The following is a 24,270-nucleotide window of genomic DNA, read 5'->3' as shown; positions in this document are numbered from 1 at the left end:
TTTGAGTTCAGTGCAAATGTGAAATTTTTGCCTTGTGATGAACGGTAAGCTCTTTGGGAACCCACCTTGCACAAGTCTTATGGTATTTCAGTTTGTTTTGAATGATGGAATTAGTTGTGCCAACACTTATTAGATATTTTTAGCAATTCGTTCTACTGTGTCGTCTGTCCTTCTTGGAGAAGTGAATCAATATGAGAATCTAATGCCGGGGTCGACACTGTTACCAGACTTACGGAACTGTGCTTGTCACTCGCACTTTTGCGGCCACTTATAAACTTTTCCACCCACGCATAAAAACTCTCAACTCACAGCTCATGTAACTGCTGCCGTATTGTTTGTTTATCTGAGAGAATATTTCTGACAGTTGTACCTTTTCAAAAGTAAAAAGCGGATCACAGAATGCTGTTCTTAAAAAGTACTTTCTTCAAGTGATCACACCGTCGTAACTAAGACTGTAGAGGTTATGTTTATGTTAATATTAATCGAACAGGTGACTAACACTTTGCAAGGTTGTCAACTAGCACCTACAAAGGTTTAAGTTGCCTGCATTAAGCATTTCCTGCACTAAAAAATTTTTTTTTAATTATTGAATGACTTGTACATATTTACACAGCTTGTATACAACTTGACTAAAAAAATCATATTTTCTTTTTTAGTTAGAACAAAAAAATGATAGTTATATTTATAAAAATATTTAATATGTATTTTACAGAATTGTATTCATAATAATATGATTGAATTTCAGGTTGGGCCCTGACAGAGGTTTCAGAGATCGGTTATTTGGACGTGAACCATATCCACCACCACCGCCACCACCATTTTTAAGGGATTCAATGTTGAGTGCAAGATTTGGTGCAAAGGTATGTTTTCTTTCTATTATTTATTTTCATATTTAATGCTAAATACTAATAGTGAATGTAGTCTATAATTATGGAATAAAGGGAGAAGAATTAGGTTCTAAACACAAACTTAAATTAATAGTAATAATATACCAAACAGCTTAATTTGATAGATAAGTTTGTTTCATATCTTGCATGGTACTAATATTTGTTTTATTAAATAGTTACTTGTAGATGATAAGTATTTGATTGTTTTCATTTAGTGGATAATTTTATATTGGTTATTTTATGTTATTGCCAATATTTCATGATACACTAAATAATTGGTATTTGAATATTTTGTGTTAAAATTATTATTGTTAAACAGAGAAAAATTATTAAATAGTATTTGCTGGCCATAAACTATATAAGCAGGGTAAGTCAATTTTCTTGGCAGTACTTCAGAAATAACATATATATAAAGCAGTTGTTCAATATGGCTGTCATTTTGTTAAATGCAATATTTACCATGACATGCATGCTTCTTGAGCATGTTTTATAAGAGCAACACTGTTTTTAAGTTTGTTACAGCTTATATGATGTAATTTCTTAGGTGTTCTTGTATGCTATGATGTGTGTAGCATTAACAAAAACTGTTTCGTCCAATCTCAAAGGGAAGTGTGATGCTATGAGATTGTGAAGATCATTTTATTGGTCCATTTTAATCAGTGTATTGGTTACTGGATGTTTATTTAAATAACATACATTATATACATACAACATACAAAATAGCAATTCAGCTAAAAAGGTTTAAATGACAGTTAAATTATAAAAACCAGAATACAGAAAATTTAAGAACGTTTAAAATTAATGATAGAAACTAATGTTGCATTAAAAAGATAACAATAGAACTGTCTAATGTTCATATGATTCATTTTTTGCAAGCATTGATTTTACTGTTAATAGAATTACCCTACATGTTGTTAGCGATTAGAATAGTTTTATTTTCACTACCGTTTACCAATAACTTGCCAAACAATTTCCTACATTCACCCCTTGTCCACGCCAGATTACTTGTGACATATTCTGTACTTGTGTTACCACATCCTCTTCATAATATCACCGTCAGTGCAACTGTATCGAACATGAGCTTGTGAAACTATTCTGCTATCACCTGTTATCATGACAACACTGAACACAGCCTCTGAGAACTACTGACTTTTGTTTACTGGTTCCTGGCAGTATTTATGTCTCCTGATCTGAGTCGGTGTACCCGCCTTATCCTTTTAATTGTTGAAATACAATAATTTTCATTGTCTGCGCTCTTATATTTTTCTGTAAATTCTTATTCCAGTCTGGTAATTCTTCTTGTTGAACAGTAGCTTTTGGAGGTGCCATTGTCTGTATCACAAGGAACAAATTATTGAACGAACCCATTAAATGTTACAATCTTGTAGTGCTTCTACTAAGGGATAATTGTTCAGCATGAAGTATTTATTTGTTCATGTTTGAATTTCTTGTAGTTCCTTGTCAACAAACATTAGTTTTGTTTTAGCATACTACTAAATTTAGTTGAAGTTTTAAAGTTTTGTATTTCGATGATGTGGTTATTTGTTGATAACAAATAACCACAGTTTCTTGAATTGCAGCGATACCATTACTTAATCCTTAAATTAATTATTTGTCTGATGTATATAAATTTGTGTTGTTTTTATTTGCATATAACAGTAGTTCTAACTGTTTTTACATTTAGAATAACTAACAACTATTCATAACTACTCAAAATTATTCGCATAACAACATTCAAATCTTTAATTTTTGATAGCTGTTTATGTACTTGTAAAACAAAATTTTTTTTCTTAATTCGGTTTTCTTATTTTTAATTATTATTTATTTTAGCATTATGGAAGATTTTTGTCCTATTCAAATTTCAATAATTTGGTCTGGTTTTCTTTTTTTTTAGTCAGATTGAAACTAGAATTTGTTTTCATTGGCTTTATTTACATCAATTTTCTCAGAATATCTCTACAATTTTTTTCTTTTTGATTAACGTAAAAGAGCCAATCTACAACAAATAAAAAATTCTGTGTACTCCCAATTTTTTGGAACAGCAACAATTTTCTTAGAAATACTGTAACATTTAAATTTGGCACATAATTTAGGTTCCATGAATTTCAGTATATGACTTATTTTATGCCATTGAAATAAAAATTGTAATATATTTCACTATCCATAACAAAAACAATTGTTTCTGGACATGTTTTTAGGATCTTGTTTGATAACAATAAAGTCTTAATCAACTTTTGAGGTATTGCTGCACAGTTTTGAATCACTTGCATCAATAAGGTGAATGCATAAAAAGGGTATATTCCTTCTTTTAAAAATACTTGATGCTTTAATGTTTTCAAGCTTAAGTATTTAAATTTTACTTAATCTGGAAAATATCATGTCTTAAATTCTAGATTTCCTGCTTAGTTTTATTTAGATATTAAATAATAAATGTTTCTTTATGTTTAATTCTTTTGTAAAATTTATTTTTCAGGATAGTTACTATGATCGTTACTATGATGGACCAAGCTCAAGATTTGATGATTCGCGTGATTCATTTGATCGCCGCTTTCCACCTATCCCACCACCACGTGACCTTGGCCCACCACCACCTCCATCTATTAGATCCAGGGACTTCATGCCTCATCCTCCTTCCCTTGTGGCTAGACGTGAGCTTCCTCCTCTCAGCAGTATACGTGGTCCACCGTCTTCTCTTCGTGACTCATTTGATCGTTCAAATGATTATAGTATGTTCAGCAGAAGATCACCGCCGTCTGGCACTTCCCGATTTAGGTAAGAATTGAGGGGAAAAATGTCCTTTGAATAAGTATTAAAAAATTCTATGTTGATTGAAGAACTTTTGTGTTTGCATATTTTTGCATACTTTAGATCACACATTTGTAGCATTTTATTTTTCAGATCCATTTGCATTCTAAGATTCATATAGCAAAGAACATAACTAAAATTTGAATTAAAGATGATAATGCATAAATTCACATTTTAAGATTTGCTAGTTAGATATCACTTTTAATTACAAGGGTTCTTTTGTTTTCATTATAGTACAAGTGACGTTCCTGAGATATTTTAAAGATTTTTTGTAGAACTCTTACAAAGAGTTACGATCCTACTGAAGTGATCTCTTATTACCTATTAATAACAACTACCTATTAATAATTTATTACCTTGCATGATCAAAGAAACCGAATGCCTTCATGGAATTAAGAAGTTAGTATTACTATTTACCACCAGTTGGTTAAATGTTTTTTTTTTTTTTTTTTATAGTGTAATTGTCCATCTGCTGAAATTAAAGTTAATTTCTTTAAAAATTTTGATATATTGTTAGGTATAAAAATTACTTCAGTAGTTCTTACACAAAATTTATATTTAAGGAACTGATGATTATACTACGGACTATTTATATGAATATTTTTGTTCATAATCAATATTATGATATGAATATAAGATCATATATCGGTGGTTTTATTAAATAAAATTAATAAAAAAAATTTTGTTAACCGTTATGGTTCAGTCTTTGTTATTATTTTGGTGGACTAGCAAAATAACAGTATTTTATTACAGTGCCCTAGTAGTTTGTTCTAATATGTGGTTATATTTAATCCTAACCTTTTTATTTTTATGAAGATGCTGTTGCTCTTGATTTGAATTAGTAGATTATTTTAAAAGTAGATATCGAACATAGACTAAACTGCTTATTTGATATACTTTGTAGTAATAGGGTATGTTTAATTTTTGATTAAAAATAAATTTTGATGGCAAGGATATAGTTTTTCAAAGGAATCATATTTTTAACTTAAGTTGTTCATATAACATTTTATTCCCTTGGATCTTAGTAACCCATATCAGCAAAAATACTTTTTATTCAAGTTTTTACTGTTATTTATTAAACATTGAAATAAATACACATGATTATAAAAACAAGTGACATTTTGCCTTGTCTGCACACTTTAATCCAGTTATTTACAAAGTAGAAGTGGAACTGTAATGGTTGGAGGAGAGTGAACATTGCTAAATAGAGTAGGAATACAGAGATTTGTGTTGTAGTATTTACTGGAAACAACCATTTAAAATTAAGATGGATGTTGTATTTTACAAGTAATTGTTTATAATATTATGTTTTGGCTCTTGGTGCACTTCTATGCCAGTTTATTTCTAATGGTACATATTTAGAGAATGAGTGTCACAACAGTTTAGTTCTTATATGAAATCCAAGCAATTCTTTTTACTGTATTTGAAATTAAAATGTTTACAATATATAGTGTTAGTTTTACCCAAATACAACCTATTATAAGCACTGGGAACTGTGACTTCAGGTGAAAGTTAATGATCTTGTGTGTCGAAAATAAATTTTCAATTTTGAAGTTAAAATTCATCAAACAGTAGGACTAAATTAAACTTTCTATAGAGTGGGATTAGAAGATACCCGTGAAGAGGAATTGCAAGAATAAACTTCTATGTAATATATATATATATTTTTTTTTTGGTTGAGAAATGTTTTTTAAGCATTGCTCAAGTTAATTAATATGCAGGTTTAACCTGTTATAATTATATTTTTATATTTTTTTTTATTACTGGTGCAGTTAAATGAATTGCTTGTATTTTTTATTAGAAAAAAACTGTCATGGTGCATATTTTCTAAATTAGTACCCTTTCTATTTATTTTTATTTTTTAATTTCAGTCGCAGTATGTATGATGACTATACCAGGGATTATGATGACAGAAGGTAAGTTGATTATTTTTTTGTGGGTTTTTTGTTTTTCTTTCATTTTTTATTTGTTTGAACTTCTTTGTGATGTTTGATTTTTTAAATATGCTTTGGTTTATCGCCATTATCTTGAAATCATGCAAATTTATCTTAAATTGTTGTGCTTATAATTAAAATAGATAATTTTTTAAGATAAAGTGTGATGTGATTTTGTGAACATTTTTTATTATAATTATTATTTTATTGTTTATGATTCCATTTATTATCAAAATTGTTAAAGCGAAATTACCTAAATATTACTTAACTGTCTGTTTTTAAAACTACATTTTAATAATATGCAAGTAGGAAAAACTTAATACGTTAAAATAATTAATTAATTTAATAAATAAGAATTGGTGAGAAGGCAGTTATAATTTTATTTTGCTTGATCTCTGTACATAATATTCCATAATAAGAGTTTGAAATATCTCGATTGAGGATGAAAGATGACATAATCATTTTAATTACAATAAAAACCTGTGTAAATCAGAATATAGCATGTGGACTCAATTTTAGATTAGAAAAATTTCAGGTTACATATGTTGTGTATTAACATTTTTAATTTAAAAGGTAGAAAAAGGAGTTTTGTATTAAGTAAAAGGATTACTGCAATTAAGACCTAAAGTATGTCATTCAGTGCAAATAAATTAAAAGAAAGTTTTACCCAGTAGAAGTAGGTTTCACAATTATCCTTTCTTGCGCACAGGGTGTCTAATTCAGAGAATTGAGATGTAGCGTGTCTTTTTTCTATTCTAGTATATGTACTTGATCTTGATTTATTGATATTATTGTTAGGTATGATACTTTGAATATTGTAATGAAAAGTCCATTATAATTTATTATTTGATATCTTTTTATTTTTATTAAGTAGACATCCTTTTTTAAAACTATTGTTATTTAGATTTTGGAACAAGTCAAACAAGATTGTTTGTTTGGCGGTGGGTAATTCCAAGATGGACTTAAGTGAGATATAGGTTATTTTGTAGATCGAGAGTAATCTTACTTTTGCAATTACAATCTATGAACTGCTTTTTGAGATCAAAGATGTCAAATAACTTTAAAATAAATTGGAGATAATTTTCTGTAAAAAGTAATTGTGGTAGAGCAACATTTCCAAAACAAAACTTTGCTAATTTGAAGTCTGTGTTCAGCATAAAAACAGAAATCACCTTGTACACAATGAGAAGAATTTGTAAACTATGCGAGACAAAATTAGTCTTATCCTGAAATAAGTATTGGTGGTTTTTTCTATATATCTTTAAGTTGGAACTTTTTTATTTGATTTATTTTTTGCTTCAGTTGTGGTACATATTTTACCTATATTTTGGTTATTGTATGTTTTATTGCTTTTGTTAATCTCCAATTCTGTTTACAGTGTTATCTAACAGAGATTTAGCTCATCACCCCTTCTCAATCACCCCCCCTCTGCGTGTGTATGTGTGTGCATGCATGCACACACACACACATATACATACATACATACATGTAGTTCATGTGTGTAGTATTTTTCATTAATTCCGAACAGAGATGTTTAATAAAAAGTAACTTAGAAAAAAATATCATACCTGTACAAATTCATGAATATTTAGTGATTAATATGTCCTCTTTTATTCTTAATTACATTTGTACACAATTTGGCATTGATTCAACAACTGTACTATGTATTTTTTATTTTATTTATTTCATCATGAAACTATACTGATATTATTGCTTTAATGTCAATTTTTGTGGTAGATTTCACTTTTGTCTTCTTTTTTTATTATCGGCCAAAGATTTTCAAGGGGTTCAAGTCTCGGGAGTTGATGGCCACATTTGCCTTTCCTTAGAGGTGAAAAGGAAACCAGTTTCTTTAAATTGTTTTAAAATAGCATTCATTCACTGTTCCTAGTCCAACACCACACTTTGAAGCTATTTATTATTTCATACTGGTGTGCTCAGAAAGGCAAACAATTTCAAATGCGTTTGCGGATTGTTGTCTGTTATTATATATTGAAGACGCACAACAAAAAATACAGAAATTTGATTTTGTAATAAAAAATGAAATAAAATTTGATAATGCATTGGTATGAAAATTGTTAATTAACCAAAGAACATATTACATGGATAACTTAAAGAATTGGTGTGGTTAAAATTGCTAAATAACCAAATAATACCTACGTTATACATTCAGCTTATAAAAAATATGCTTCTGTAATTAAGCATTTAAATAATATAAAGGTTAAAATAACACAATTAGTTTACAATGTATTTCACTTGCTCTTCCCCATCCTTCATACGCTTGGTTGCTTGTTCAGTAAGGTAAATATCTGTTGTCTTCAGTTAACTATTGTATTTTTTTATTGTAAAATATTAGGTTTCCAATTATTTATGTTATTTCACACTTGATTCTTTTAATTTTAAATCTGAAATGTGTAATACTCAATTAAAATTTTTATTTTACACATTTTCCCCCCTGTAAAATTGAGTAAGTTTAATTACTCTTGAGTCGTGTACATTAAATTGTCTGGGATGTTAGTAACATTAACTTAATTTTCACTGTTTCATAACTGACTTTGTTTCACATCAGCTGTTTGCATCATTTTCATTGGATTTTCAGTAGTACGTATATAATCAGCTATAAATAAACAGCATAGAAATAAAATGTTTATACACTACTGTAATTAGCATTTAAGAGTAATATAAAGGTTAAACTAACTCCTTAAGGTTACAGTATATCTCACTTGCTTTCTATTGGATAAATAACATAAAATTGTCTTTTGGATATTTTTTTTCATTTGCCCATCTTGCCTAAACAATCTTCCAGTATTTTATTTATACTGATTTCCAGCTTTTTTAAAAAACCTGAATTGCACCTGCTAATATATACTCCATGCCTTCCTGTTCATTGATGTATACTGAATCCAAAACATATATAAAACCAGTTCAAAAATAGATAGGATTTTTCTTCAGGAAACTTTTACCATTTACAGGACCGTTAAATACTAATAATGAACTGAAAGTATGTACTCTGACCTGTGCTGTATTAGGTAATAAAAATGGAGAAACAGTTTTTCTTAGATTGACTTAATTTTAGTTGGTTAACCATTTTTTAATCGATAATAAAATATGTATAATTTTTTTTTTAGTTCAGCATTCTACTTGCATGTATATCACATTAATGATTTCAGAAGGTATATGTGTTTCAACAATCTGCCATGTAATTAACAGTAAGATTTTTGTCATTCCTTAAACAATAGGGATTTATAGAAAGTCCAATTACCAATAGTTTTTTCCATAAAAGTCAGATTTTTGAGCCGTAATTAGTAGCTTGCTTTTTTAGTTTTGCCATTTGTACATTTTTCTTAAAGCTAACAAAATTTTGTTGGTTCATCTAGGGTTAATTTTTTAAAATATATTTATCCCCTTTTATTAGACAATTTGCTTAACTACAACCATTAGTTATTTCCTTCCTGTTAATTATGGGGAAAAATTATGTGGTCTTTTTTTAAACTGCAATTATTAAGGCAAATAAATAAATCTTAAATTATTGTTTCAGGTTTTTAGTTTGAAATTTCCATTTATGAAAATTTTCATTTTAGTCAGAAATAAGTGCGCTGTCCAGTTTATCATATTTTTATCTTTCTGATTTTTCTTAGAATTCAGTAACCTAGATGTTAGTAGTTTTTATCAGATGCAATTAGATATGTGATGTACTCAATACCACATGTAATTGCAATTTATTAACACTGGGGAACAAAAAAGATTTTTTTTTCTTGGGAAGAAAAATATGTGATTCTGATAGTATTTTTCCCCTAAATTCAAATATGATATCTGTTTTCCCCCATCACGCAAGGTTTCTGATAGACGTATATTTATAATTTCAAACATTTCAGTACTCTTACAATCTTAACTATACAATATTCAAAGATTTGACTTGCCTAGAAAGTACGAAATGACAATTTTCAGCTGTATTTCGCCTGTAGAGAATCCCTCTTGATGGTCAACAATAATTGGCCAGCATATTAAGATTCAATTTCCCTTGATACATATTTTCCATGGCTGAAATCTCCTGATGAAATTATTCTCTGTGCTCATCGCTCACTGTGCCAAAATATTCTGGGAAGAAATCTAGTGCGAGTGCGGGAAGTGTACTTTTAAGGACATATTCCAACCCAAATTTTTATAAGATGTTATGAGATCGTTCTCAGTATCACAGGAATTTTCCGTCTTTTGATTTCTCAAAAAAACTAGTAACATTTTTGAATGCTTGCCAAGCTGCTTTCTCTAGTGGATTCAATAGTTCCTTAAACTTTTCATCATGCATTATGATCATATTTTTGGATCCACAAATATTCCTTTTTTAATATTTGCATCACTAATTTTAGGAAACTTGTTTTAAGTACATGAAACCCAGGACTATTATCCTGGCCTTGATGAAATTCTTCATTAATCCTAGTTTGATATGTAATGGAGGTAGACAAATTTTTAGGTTAAACAATGGGTCATGTTTCACATTTTTCTGTTCAGGAATGAGTGATTCGAGTTCAGCCATTCTTTTCTAATCATTTTCTCGGTCCCCACTATCTCATTTACACAAAAAACAACAGTACTTTGTGTAACCAAACTGCAGACCAGTAATAAGTGCAATTACCTTCAAATTACCACAAATATTCCATTCATACACTGCATATTGAAGCTTTTGCAGTACAAATTTAAAGCTTTCATATATATTTCTTTCATACTAGCAGAGTGAACCACAAAGGTACCTATGAAAATTTATTGCCATTATACAGAGACACAGCTTTTAAATTAAGTAGAGGAATCAATGATCAAGTCATTCTGTTGAAATTTCATTACAAAACATTAAGCTGTTTTCTTCATAAAAATAGTCTTTAAATTCAGAATGACAATTATGATAAGTACATATCTTTGTATTCTTTCGAAGAAGATTCCATCCTTTTAGCAGGGAAGCAAGCATTTCAGATTTTTTTTTGTTGATAACTTTAAATCTCTTATGAGATCGTTAAAGATTTTCTCAAGTCAGGAAATGAGGCTCAGATGAACTGCTTTGTTCAAAAATTGTATCACCAGAATCTGTTTCGTTTTTTCCTTATTTCCGTCAGAGTCTGAGCTCTCTTCATCTAATGTCACATGTTCTGGAGGCTTTGGTGTGGGCAATTCTTCACAGTGTGGATCTGGTTTCATTGTGCAAGTTAGGATACATCACTGTATGTTTTGATTTTGACGTAATCCCATTAAGCAGAAATAAGTCAGAAGAGTGACTTATCATATTATTAATATTTGCATCCCTCCAAACCATACGGATAGCACGTGGCATGTGCAATTTTTCCATGCAGTGAGAAGCATAGAACATTATAAACAACAGATATGTGGGGCCCAACTCCTGTTTGGTCCCTGACTTTACACCCAAAATAAAGTTCATAACACTTTTTTACTAATGGAGTAAGGTTTTGCCTTTGGGACTTGAGCATCACTTCACCACATACATAACAAAAATTGTTATTTTTGTAAATAACTAATTTAGTTATTTTTAACTTCTTTTACTTAGTTATTTACAAAATTTTGTAAATAACTAATTAAAAGAAATAAAGTTGTAAATATGTAATACACAACAATTCAGACACACAAAGCACTCACAATGATATGTTTACTGGTTCAGTTCTTACTATCTCATATCACAACCGGCGTCATTCTGATGAATGTTTGCTACACTAGATCATGTTTGTACATGTCTATACACACCTGAACCTGCACAACAGTAGCAATGCTACCCTTTGAGTCAGCTCATTTGGTTCCATCAATATTTACAGTGCTCTGGATTTTTCCAAGTGTATATTCTTCTATTATGATTTTTAAATTGGGTGTTGGCAATTACTAAATTATACTTCGTGCAAAACTATATAAGTCGGTCCCCTCTTTCATTTCTTTTGCCCAGCCCGTATTCACCCACTATATTTCCTTCCTTGCCTTTTCCAATGCTTGCATTACAATATCCAACTATTATTAAATTTTCAACTCCTTTTACATGTTTAATTGCTTCATCAATCTCTTCGTATACACACTCTACCTCATCATCATCATCATGGGCGCTTGTAGGCATATAGACGTTAACAATCGTTGTCAGTTTAGGTTTTGATTTTATCCTTATTACAATGATTCTATCGCTATGGGTTTTGAAATACTCTACTCTCTTCCCTGAGTTAATTACTCTAAAATCACCTGACCAAAAGTCGCCTTCCTCTTCCCACCGAACCTCACTAATTCCTACTACATCCATATTTATCCTATCCATTTCCCTTTTTAAATTTTCTAGCCTACCAACCCTTTTTATTTTTAAGCTTCTAACATTCCACGCTCCGACTCTTAGAATGTTATTTTTTCATTTTCTGGTGACCCCTTCCCTAGTAGTCCCCACCCGGAGATCCGAACGGGGGACTAGTTTACCTCCGGAATATTTTACTAAGGAAGGCGCCTCCATCATTGCTATATGAAAATGCAGAGAGCCACATTTTCTTGGAAAAAAAGCAGCTGTAGTTTTCCATTGCTTTCAGCTGCGCAGTACTCAGAGGACTGAGTGATGTTGATATGGCTGTTTAAGTCATTGTGACTCACGCCCCTAACAACTACTGAAAGAGTTGCTAAAAAAATTGTTTAATAAATTAAAAATTAAAATAACAAAAAAATTGTGGTTTATAGAGAAATTCTGAATACATATTTGAAAACAGGATAAAAACTGCATGACGTATGCCTATTGAGGTGTATGTCATGCAGTTTGGTAATCGTGAAACAAAAATCATGTTGACCAGTGTAATTACATCATTCCATTGATGTTCATGGAAGGTTGGCATTTCATCCAGAAGGTTATGAGTTTGAATCCTAGTCAGGCTTGTCATTTTTTTTGCACAAAATTCATCTCTCTCATAAAAAAAGCAACTGTAATTGGGTAATCAACCTACAATTGTTATGACCAAATAGATAAATAATATTCATCGATTAAATAACTTTAAAGCTGACTTGACTTTTTTCAAGTAGATAGTTATTTATAATAGCTTGTTTTAAGTCTATTATTTTAGATAAAGTTAATTTGATCAACCATTCCTAGCCTATTAAAAATATGAAATTAAGACAACATATAAAACAGTAAATATACATTTTCACTTTTACCTTGATATTACCAAATTCTCATTAAAAGAAGATTGTTGTTATTTGTGAGTCTATGTATGTATGTATGTACACAGAGCAGTTGCAATGGTAAATCAATTTCTGGTTGCTTTAACATCCTGTGATTTATGTAGATAATATTTGTAACACAGTTGATGAGGAATATTTTTCTAGTTTATGGATTAAGATATATCATTCGAATTATTTTTAAATAACCTCTAGAAAATGTTCAATTTTTGTATAGTTGTCATTATTTTTTTTACTATCATTAACAAATTTCCTTTATTTATATTTAGCATATAAATTTCTCTATGGTTAGTTTTCATATGTCCCTATGTATTGTGAAGAAAATTGCTGCTCAATTTATATTTTATATTCAAAGCCCTTATTAAAAAAAAAAAAAAAAAAAAAAACTAAATAATGTTAGACATTGAATTTCTAAGTTTATATTTAAAATCCATTTTTTTAGTAAAATGTATTATGAAGGAGCAATACTTTCTGTAGAGAAAAGTAATTCTGACAACTGTCTCTTCTGTGTTGCATTTAGAATATGGTGATTAATATGATAAAACTACCCATCTTGGGAACTTACCTCTTATGTCCACTGGGACAGCAGTATACAGTATGATTTCAAGAGATACTATACAAAAGTTTAGTTGTGATGTCCCAAACGGTTGCTGCATTTCTTATTTTTTGGTATATTAAATCATTTACATTTAACATTTTGATTTTTTTTCACAAAGAGTAAAAAGTAAGAAGTTATTTACAGTGAATAAAGTAATGAAGTTGCAATGAATAAAGTAGGAAGGTTTTGCTTCCTTATGCCCTTACTGATTAATAACTGAAATCTAAACTCTTTGATGCTTTTGTTACTTAATTTATATAATATATATAGAGTGTCACAGGAAGAAACTTTCAAGACACTTTCTACTGGTAAAAATCATGAAAAGAATTCATATAAACATCGGTCTTTCTTTTTCTGTTAGCGTCTGGAGCCACCATAAGGTATTACTTCAAAGGATGATGTGTATGAATGAAGTGTATGTAGTCTCAGGTCGACCATTCCTGAGATGTGTGGTTAATTGAAACCCAACCACCAAAGAACGCCGGTATTCATGATCTAGTATTCAAATCCATATAAAAGTTACTGCCTTCACTAGGATTTGAGCCTTTTGGAGTAGCTTCATTTTTGAGTTGCAGCTAGTGAAAGTCTGGATTTCAGCCTTCTAATAAAAAGAACCCATGCTTTAATTTTTCGGATCCAAATTACTGAGTAAAGTTGGATGTGTATCTCTAACTCCAGTAAATCTGTAACTCCAGTAGTTTTTAAGATATCCAATGTAAAACAAAATTTGGTGTGAAAAACAAGTTTTTTTTTGGATTTGTACTACAATAGCTTTACCTAAAATGAATGACTAATAAATGCAGAAGATTTAGTGAGTAGTGTAGGGAGTTTTATTCTAGAAAATTTATGTAAAAAGTAAAAAAGTAAAGTAAACAGTAAAAAGTTAAAACTTTTAACAATTGTTTTTCTGTTGAAGCAAAACAGACTAAGAATAGATGAAAATCTTATTATTCTGTACCCAATTAAACATTATTCTTATATAGCAAAACAAAAAAATAAATAACATGAGATGATAAATTATAACAGAATAACAGATCTCGGTTAGTAATTGTTTGAAATTCCCTGTTTCACAATGTACACGGCACTTTGCCCAACATAAAATATTTATGGTGGCTTTTTGTATCATCTTAGGATCATTTTGTATAAATTGTAATAGCATATCATATTTTGAATAACTCTTTTTTAGTATTAACTTTTTGTTGGTATACTGTTTTCATATGGCCCCAAACGAAGTAATCTGGTGGCATTTAATCAGATGATCAGGTGGCCAATTGATTTGTCCACTACATCCAATCCAGTTCAAACCACTGGAACCCATCGGGTTGGTCTAGTGGTGAACGCGTCTTCCCAAATCAGCTGATTTGGAAGTCGAGAGTTCCAGCGTTCAAGTCCTAGTAAAGCCAGTTATTTTTACACGGACTTGAATACTAGATCGTGGATACTGGTGTTCTTTGGTGGTTGGGTTTCAATTAACCACATAGTCAAGTATGGTCGAACTGAGAATGTACAAGACTACACTTCATTCACACTCATACATATCATCCTCATTCATTCTCTGAAGTATTATCTAAATGGTAGATACCGGAGACTTAACAGGAAAAAGAAAAAGTTCAAACTACTAGATTTACAGATCAGAGACCTGTTAACCTATTTCTCCTCTCAAATTATATAAGAAACCGCCAACTTTACTCAGTAATTTGGGTCCCAAAAATTACAGTAAAATTACAGTTTCTTTTTTATTAAAAGATTTGAAATCCGGGCAAAATTTTTCACTAGCCGAACTCGAAAACAAAGCATTTCCAGACAAATTTATATGAACTTTTATTATTTTCATCAGTAGAACATGCCCTGAAAATTTCTCTGTTTCTTTGTGGGACATCCTGTGTGTTGTGTATATATATATATATTAATCCATTAACTAATAATAATTAATTGTAAGATGCAAGTGTTTAAAAAGATTTCTGGAATACCAAAGTTATTTGGTTTCTTAATATCTGTATGGTAATTGTTGTCAGCACTCTGTTCGATGCAAAGGTGGTGAAGTGTATGTTAAATATTTTTTCTACAATTGCATTGTTATTTTTCAATCGCTGTTATAAAAGTTATTGTATATAAAATAAATTTGTTGAACACCTATTGGGTGTTCCACTGAAGGGATTGGGTTAATCTTTTTTTCCTTTTTTTCTGGTCTGAATGACCTGCAGATGTCATCAAACATTCTGAGGTTATTACTCACAGGAAAATCATTTTGATTGATCTTTAGTGCTTGACATATCTGCAGGCCATTCTGAGCAAAAAAAAAAATCAGTGCAACCCATGTAGTAGGTAGAATTTCTGAACAGATTGGGAATAGGTTTTGAGCATTCATTTTACCTGTGGTAGGAAAGTAAAGAGAAAAAAACTTGTGTGATGATAAGTGTTGTAAATGGATTAGGGTTTTAGCTGATTTTTAAAGAAATATATAACGTTTCTTTTGTTAAATGATGCTATGGATCAGCAAGGGGCCACTAGTTTTAAATTAACTGTTTAATAACATCTTTTAATAAAAGTAATTGTAGATATAGAATGCTGAATTTATTAATCCTTTGAACAAAATTAAAGATACCAATAGCAATTAAATCATGCAGTTTATGGATGTGTCATTTCTTTTGTGTGATCCATCACACAAAATAGTTAAGATCATTTGATCTGCCAGATATTCTATTTTGTGTTAATGTCATTTGTTTCATGATGCCTTTTTTTTAGTAGATAAATAACATTGTCTATTTAAGTTTTTAAGTAGATTTTTTTGTCTTCTTTAATTTGTGACTTATATGCTGATATTATTCTTTATTGCAAAGATTACAATTTCTAGTTAGCCTCAATAATTCTTTTATGCTAGATTTTAGCATTTGTTCATTAAACATACCTTTTGAAAGAGAATAAAAATCTATTTCAGAAACAAATATTGCAATTTAGGTAAAAGTAACTACATACATTCAGAATTTCAGTTATTGAAATAATAATTTTCTTTGAACAGAACAGGGCCCTGGCTATGAGAGCAAACCACATGGCACAACCTGATGGTTCTGCTACACCAGGAATATCTTGGGAGAAAGCTGGTTTGTAGTTGATTTTTTGCAACTGTATTTTTGTTATTGCTTTCCTTTTATTGAGTTTATGAATTCTCCTATTGCACATATGTGATATTTAGAATTACAACAAAATGATTTAATTTTTGAAAATGTGATGTTAAAAAGTATAATTATATCAAATAGCATTATAATTTTTGTAAATCACTTGCTCAACAAATATACAAATTGTTATTATTCAGGAAGTTGCTCTTAAAAAATGCCATGACAATTCAACAAATTGTCATTAATCAGCCATTCTTGAATTGCACTTTTTTTTATTACAATAAATTTTTGTTTGCATTGTGTATAACTTAATTTTGTTAGTTGTTTTTTCTGAATTGGATGCTGTTTTTATTAAAATAACGATTCCTGATTAGTGAATACTGTATGGTCATTGTTATTAGTCTTGTTGAATTTGTTCTGTCCAGAATCTGTTGTTTAAATGAAAAGAGTAAAGTGTTATTTTGATATGTGTGTTTTTTTGTTTATCGGTTTTCTTTTAGGTTTTTCTATACGTCTACTTCACATAACCCTAAAGTTTAGCATTAAACTTATTTAGTTGATTTTTAGTGAACTCTTATATCAAATTTTTATTTTATGTGAACATATGACTTCAATTGACTTATCATTTAATGTTCATTCTCTTTTAAAATATTGGTCCAGTTAGCATTTTTAGTAACTTACAATTTAATAGGATTTTATGTTTCAGCTCCATTATGTTCTTTGAAATGCATTGATGATAAATCACTTTATCTAGGTTGATAATTTTTACATATGACTTCTTGATTTTTGTTGTGATATATTGGTAAAGAATTTTTCTGATTAGTTTAGATTCTGCTATATAAGTAACAGAACATGTTATGTTCAAAACTGTAATAGAATTCAAAAGTCAGAAATATTTAAATAAATTAGTAATTGATGAAAGGAAGAGCTGATATTCGTAAAAACTTAGTTATATTTTTTGCATTTTATTAGTTAATTTAAGCAATTAACTAGGAGTTATGTGCTATTCATGATTATTATATGCGATGGTGTAGTCAATGAAATTTTTAATTGCATGTTATAGGATAAGTTTATTAAATGTGTAATTTTAAGATAGCTCTAACGCTGTGGCTTTGTTTGCCAGAATGAGTCTCCGTGGTGCATCCCCGCGCCGATACGCGCCGTATTAATCCGTTAGTTCAGGCGAATGGACGGTTGTGTGCGGTTTGCGTTCGGTGAAACGATCGGACGGACCGTGGACTGAATCCGAGGAGGACCGTGATTTTCCACGTCACTGTTTACTTTTATCTAAGTAATATTAATTATACATGTAATCCTTTGGTGTAGCTGTAAATTCTTTTTTTTATTGTGTAACAAACCAGTTCTTGTAATATTTATAAAAAGAAAAATGTTCCCAGTTTTGTAGTTAAAATTTCTCATGAAAAAGTAGTTTTTTTGCAAGTTGTAATTTTACGTCGAAGATCGATTCAGTTTATTATGAACAAAAAAAATTGTCGATTTATGTACAAATAGTACAGTTTTTTTTTTACGTTTCCGTGAATTTTTTATAAATTAGATTTACAAATAGTATTACAAGTAGATTTAAGTTTCTTTCCGGCATTTTACTGACAATGATTTCGCCGTATGTTATATGTATTGTATGCTATGAATAAAAGAATATTTGTCATTTTTTGATTTTGTGACATTTCAAATAAATAAAGGATACTTAGTTTAAACACATTTGTTCAGTTAAATGATTTTGTTTTCCTCGGATTCCTACCGATTGCCGACTAATTACTGAACCGTTTTCACTGGAGATGGGCCGTGGAACTGTACGATTATATGGCTGTTGCGTTTCATTCTCGGAAATACATCATGCGAAGGTAGGCTGAAAAATCGTTGAAATATTTGAAACGTATGCGTTGGTTTTCAGCGTGATTTTATGCAACATTACTACAATTTTTTTCTTCTTTTTTTTAAAAATTAATTAGTATATGATTGCAGTTTATATTTTATAAAAACTGTTTGTTTTTTTTTCTTAATGTATATATATATATATATATATATATATATATATATATATGTTAAGAGAAAAAAAAACAGAAACATTATATATATATATGTATGCGTGCATATATATGTATGCATGTATGCGTGCATATATATGTATGTATGTTTGTATGTATGCGTGCATGTGTGTGTGTATGAAATAATAAGTGTCTTAATACAGATTACAATTATTACATTACTATTATAAAGCATCATCTTTGTTATAGATCATTTATTTAATTTTAAATCTGTATTTGATAAGTACAGTAAGTATTTTATGGTTATTAGTTTGTTCCTAAATATTTATAATTAACTGTATTAAAAACTTGCATTACTTAATGTGTACTTGTTTTTTCATATAATTCAGTTTTGATTACTGTCAGTCATTACTTTACTTTGAGGTTGTATGAAGTGAAAAAAATGAGTGATTTGTTTCCTCAGGTTCAGAACATTTTTATTACTTTTGTTTTAGCAAATATTTTATGGACATTAAGTTTATGTGCTGTATTTTTTTTTTATGAACGCCAAACTATTTGCAATTTTACTTGCAAATGGTTCTCTGACTATTTGGGGTTTAAAAAAAGTTATCATTCTGTTTCACCGTCAGATTTTTACTAACATCCCCTTTGTTTAATGAAGAAATAAAAGAAAAAATGATAATGCAAAATCTTGATGGGTTTCAGAAGTAAAATGTTCAATTTTGCAGTTGATGCTGGTAAAGCAGTAGGTGGCTAGTTTGCTATTTATTAACTCCAAGTGATGTTTATTTTTAGCTTGGTGTAGTCCACACAGATAGATAACTTTTTTAATTTACCAGCCGTGAAAAATATATTTAACCGTATATTAAAAAAAAGTGTGATTAATTTTAATTTGTCGTATTTTTTTTTTAAGTTCTTGGTGAAGGATTGAAAGTATAAAATAGTGAATTTAAAGAGTTGTCCATGAAAGGAGATTTTTTTAATAAATCGCTATCCTTATGAGAAGTTGTATGGTATTGATGGATTTTAAAGAAGGGATCAAATCCATTTGAAGTGTCCCAAAAAAAACATAAGCTGGTTGCTTGACCAATTCTTCAAAAAAATTGAAACGTCCACTTTTTCGTACATGTTTCAGACCTTAAAACTATTTTTTTTTTTTTTTTTATTCTAGCAGTTTATCTGTAGCGGCCATTTCTGTTACGGTGTGCACACATATTTTTGTGATTGTAAAGGTTTACACTAAAAATCTTAAAACTTTTTTTGTTCTGGAAGAATGAAACAAAAAACAATTTAATTATGCTTTCTCAAGGTAAAAGATTGGTCCAGTAGTTTATTTATCTATTTCTTTCTATTAGAAAATTACCAATAAAGTTCAACATGAAAAACTGTGAAATTTCACTTTAGGTAATTTTTTCAAGAGGCGGGATGGCATACATAGTTTGAATTATTTTTTTATATCTAGGTATATGTTAGTAGTTTTACAATAAATAATGGTGGTATACTTAACCCTAAATTTTGATGAATTTTTAAAAACGAATCTTTTATGGAAAAATTTTAATTTTGGCTTCAACTAACTCTTATGGGGCTGGTGATAAAAATCTCAAATTAGTACAACTTGCTGTATTTTTGTAGATATTTATAGCAAATAAAAAAGTTTCTTATATATTGTACAATTAAAAATGTTATAACCTATCAAAAATCATGAAAAAACCTTTTAAAAGCAATACCATTTTGACTCTCCAAGTGCTGCAAGGGTATTTCTTGTCTTTGCACTTGACATTTTTTTTTATATTTAGCTCCTATGTTGAAGTTGACATTTCAATATTTTAAAAATATTTTTTTGAAGTTATTAATGATAGGTCATAATTTAATAATTTAACCAATACCAGTAACCTAATAGAATTTTGATTCAAATGTGCTTGTAAAACTTACCCAAACTGAGATTTCAATGAGTAGCCTACATCTTTTTTCAAGAAATTTTTTTGTATGGTTTATTTTTGAAAAAAATAAATTGCAGCTAAATTTTATTTATTCTTCAATGAAGTAGCCTGTTTTTGTAGCAATGAAAGTTTATTATTTAGTGTGGTTAACCAACAGCAACAGCTGTGAGATGACCCGTGACTGTAGGTAAACTTTTTCAGGACTTTGCAGATTGGTACTCACACTTTGTCTGTTGAGACTTTTGAAATGACATACGTGTTCCAGTTGGGTAGAAAAAGTGGTCCTACACATGATCATTTTTGAGGCTAATATCTACCACTGATCGTCATACACACAAGCAATAGAGTATTTTTCCTTAAGTGAAAGTGGTACAATACTTGACACAGGATGGTCTTCATAGTCCCTTGGAGTCTGAAGTGAAGTAACATCTTACAATGTTTTCTGGTACAGGAACATATTTGTGATAGCTTCTAGTACTAACCACTCTTTCACAGCAATCAAAACTGTTTTTTAGTAATTCTGAGATCTCAGCTACCTCATCTGAATATTAAAAAAATACATGATATTTTTCAGCTTGTGATTACAAAATTACTATATTTCATCAACGTTTAGTATCTAACTGTTTAATGGCCTTTACAGGCTTGCCTCTCGTTTTGTTGTGCCTCCCATGCCATCACAGGTGTTTTTCCCATGGGATGATCCAAAGAAGTGCCATTCGGCTTTAAGTTTGAAGTCTTTTTCATGACTGCACAAATTAGCAAATTGCTTTTTATTTTTATACTCCCTTGATATGGTCTGTTAAGTTTTTGAAAGCAATAAAATGCTGTATTGTGTTTCAAGTGATCACATAAAATACAAGACAGTTTTGTGTTGTATATCAATTTCCTTGAAATAAAACATTAGGGTGAACTGTGACTTGGCTGTTGACCCAATGGAAGCTTTATATCTCATCTTGAACAAGAAATGAAAGTTTTCTGCATAGTCTGCAAATGCCAAACATTCTTCTTCACCTAATGCTGATTTTTCTTCTTGAAAACTGAGATTGAGATTTTGATCCGAAATGGTGAGTTTCAGCTTTTCCAATTTTTCCACTAATGATTCGAAAAGCCCATCTTTGGTATGAGGAACAGTAATCATCTCTGCCCTATCAGCTGTTTGTACATTATTGTATCTGTCAACACATCATAATCTTTAGAAAAGTTGAGCATGTGAAACACTTGTCTGCTTACCTGAACATTTGGGGCACACATTTTCAATTTTTTCCTCAGGAGAAAAAGGAGACAACTAATCCTTTTAAATTCATCAGAACAAGATGGTTTTGCTTTAACCTTATCTTCTGTAGAAGCAGGAGCACACTTTTCTTTTAGTTTTAAAATAAGATCATCATATTCGTGTGAATCAGATTGAACTGGATTTTCATTTTCAGAAACTCTTAAGTCAAAACACAGTTCAAGATCTTTGTTAATTTTGTAGGTACCTTATTTATTTTAAACTTCAATGCTGATGGCCTTTGGTGCATGCTTAAGTTTTTTCAATTTGATGAGGTAATTCATCCAGAATGCTGCAAGCAGCATCAAATTGTTCAATATTTTGATGTGGGGCAATGTATTGCTCTTGGTCTTTGCATTCATATAGTTTTTGGTTCTACAGAAAAAAGTACTTTTGAAACAGTTAACACAAAGAGACTTCCCAGGAACTTAATTTAAATTTGAAAAAATGTGTTCTTTAGAACTTGTAATGTTATTTGTCTCAAGTTTTGAACTATTTTTTTTATGAGTTCTCAAAGGGTCATAACAGAATTGCCCATACAGGTGACTGAATTTTGACAAAACCCCTTTCTCATGATCTTTACAAACACTAGTGACATCTGAATTAACACTTAGAAAAATAAGTTGTTGGTTTTCATCATTAAATTCACAGATTTTAATGAGTTCTTTTGGCACTGCACCATACATTGTTTACGACACTTCATTCACATAAATTTGTATGGAACATTGTTCTTCCATTGTTTTATGTGAAATTATTTGAAAAAAAAATGTATAAATTTAACCGGCAATAAAATTTGCAAATATAATGTTATTTAGTAAAACTTATTTATTTAATAAACGCTTCCAAACACAGGAGAAATTTGAGGCACTCACTAAAGATGCGAACAGGTCACTGACTAATATCAGATTGACCTGTCAGTAACTGCAAAGCTAAATGATGCAACAAGCATAAAAGAGCACGTTGAAACATTAATTTTCCAGATGGTTTAAGTGCTTGTTACGAGGGTAGTTTAATAAGTTCTTAGAAAATCCAAGAGATGGCACTCATAGTATCGAAAATGGTTAGCCTTTACTAACTGTTATTTGTCACTGGAGTGCAGTTAAACTTTCAGCTGTATCCATCCTGCGTTTCATTGTCATAGTGGATTAATGCAACAAGCTATTGTTTATTTAGAAAAATGGTGATTAAACACTTTTATTTAAAAGACAATACCAAAAGGGATCAAAGCTGAGTAGTATGAAGTTTATGGCACATCTGTTCCTCTGTTTGCAACTGTTTACAATGGGTAAATGAGTTTAAACGTGCCCGTACATCCTCGAAGGTTGAACATTGTTCGGGACATCCAGTGGAAATAACCACCCCTGAAATGAATGACAAAATTCACGATTTGGTTTTGAGCGATTGATGAATCAAAGCACGCAAAATTGTTGAGGCCACAAGCATATTGCAAGCTACAGTGTTTTGAAAAATGGGCGTGGAAAAGTTTTTGGCAGGATTGGTGCCGTGTTTGTTCTCCGTGGAGAATAAATACAAACGCATGGTCGACTGAGGAAGTTTTGGCACTTTTCCTTCGCAATCCTGATGGAGTTTCTGCATCGATACAAAACTGGACGAAATATTAATACACTACCACACTCTAGAGACAAAGGAACAGTCAAAAGAGTGGGTGAAGACTGTGAAATCAGCTGGCAAGGTTTTTGGGATGCACGCAGTACCATATACTGATTACTTGGAAAAAGGACAAAAACATAACTGGAGAGTATTGTGCGTCGTTATTGCACCAGTTGAGCAAAAAAATCAAGAAAAAGATCCTCTGCCATCTAGATAATGCACAGGTGCACACCTGCACCGTTTCGATGGCTAAAATTATGGAATTAAAGTTTGATTATTTCATCATCCATTGGATTTCGCTCCCAGTGATTTTTTGATTTTTCTTCAAACTTGAAAAAATGGCTTGGCGAGCAGCAGTTCACATCGAACAAGGAGGTCATTGCCCAAACAGATGCTTATTTTGAGGACTTGCCGAAATCCTACATTTTGGGCGGTGCTACATTTTGGTCTTCCAACTATAGTAATAAGTATAAAAATATTAAAGTGCCAAGAATACAAGAAACCCCCTTGGAGCACTTGCTTAGTGAGTAAAAATTATATCGTTTTTAACGGGTTTTTCTTGATTTTTTATAGGTTATAACTTTTATTTGCCATAAACATATACAAAACCACTACAAGTTATTTGAAGCCAAAATTTGAATTTTCCAAAAAAGATTTGTTTTCAGAAATTCATTAAAATTTAGGGGTAAGTATACCACCATTAATATTATTTATCATAAAACTACTAACATGTACCTAATATAAAAAAAAATAATTTAAACTGTGTATGTCATCTCCCCTCTTGAAAAAATTACCAAAAGTGAAATTTCATTGTTTTTCATGTTGAACTTGGAATTTTCTCATGGAAAGAAAGATGGGTAAATAAACCACTGGACCAATCTTTTACCTTGAGAAAATATGACTAAATTGCTT

General features: G+C 30.2%; 1 protein-coding gene across 3 annotated transcripts in view; it reads left to right on the top strand.

Annotated features, from left to right (window-relative positions):
* Nucleotides 1–18,250, top strand: part of LOC142334278 (RNA-binding protein lark-like) — a 45,762-nt gene extending 27,512 nt beyond the window's left edge. For 2 of the 3 annotated variants that reach the window (XM_075382192.1, XM_075382191.1), the window contains 4 exons: nucleotides 746–860; nucleotides 3,361–3,659; nucleotides 5,564–5,608; nucleotides 17,655–18,250. In XM_075382192.1, the coding sequence (XP_075238307.1) occupies nucleotides 746–860; nucleotides 3,361–3,659; nucleotides 5,564–5,608; nucleotides 17,655–17,700 (505 nt within the window). In that variant the 3' untranslated portion in view covers nucleotides 17,701–18,250. The remainder of the gene's footprint in view (nucleotides 1–745; nucleotides 861–3,360; nucleotides 3,660–5,563; nucleotides 5,609–17,654) is intronic. The other variant, XM_075382193.1, reaches the window with a different exon arrangement.
* Nucleotides 18,251–24,270: the final 6,020 nt, after the last annotated feature.

This window comes from Lycorma delicatula, chromosome 1 (genome assembly GCF_047948215.1).
Source record: "Lycorma delicatula isolate Av1 chromosome 1, ASM4794821v1, whole genome shotgun sequence".
In the NCBI taxonomy this organism is placed as follows: domain Eukaryota; kingdom Metazoa; phylum Arthropoda; class Insecta; order Hemiptera; family Fulgoridae; genus Lycorma; species Lycorma delicatula.
Note: the sequence above shows the minus strand (reverse complement) of the source record. Positions and strands in the feature narration are given on the sequence as shown.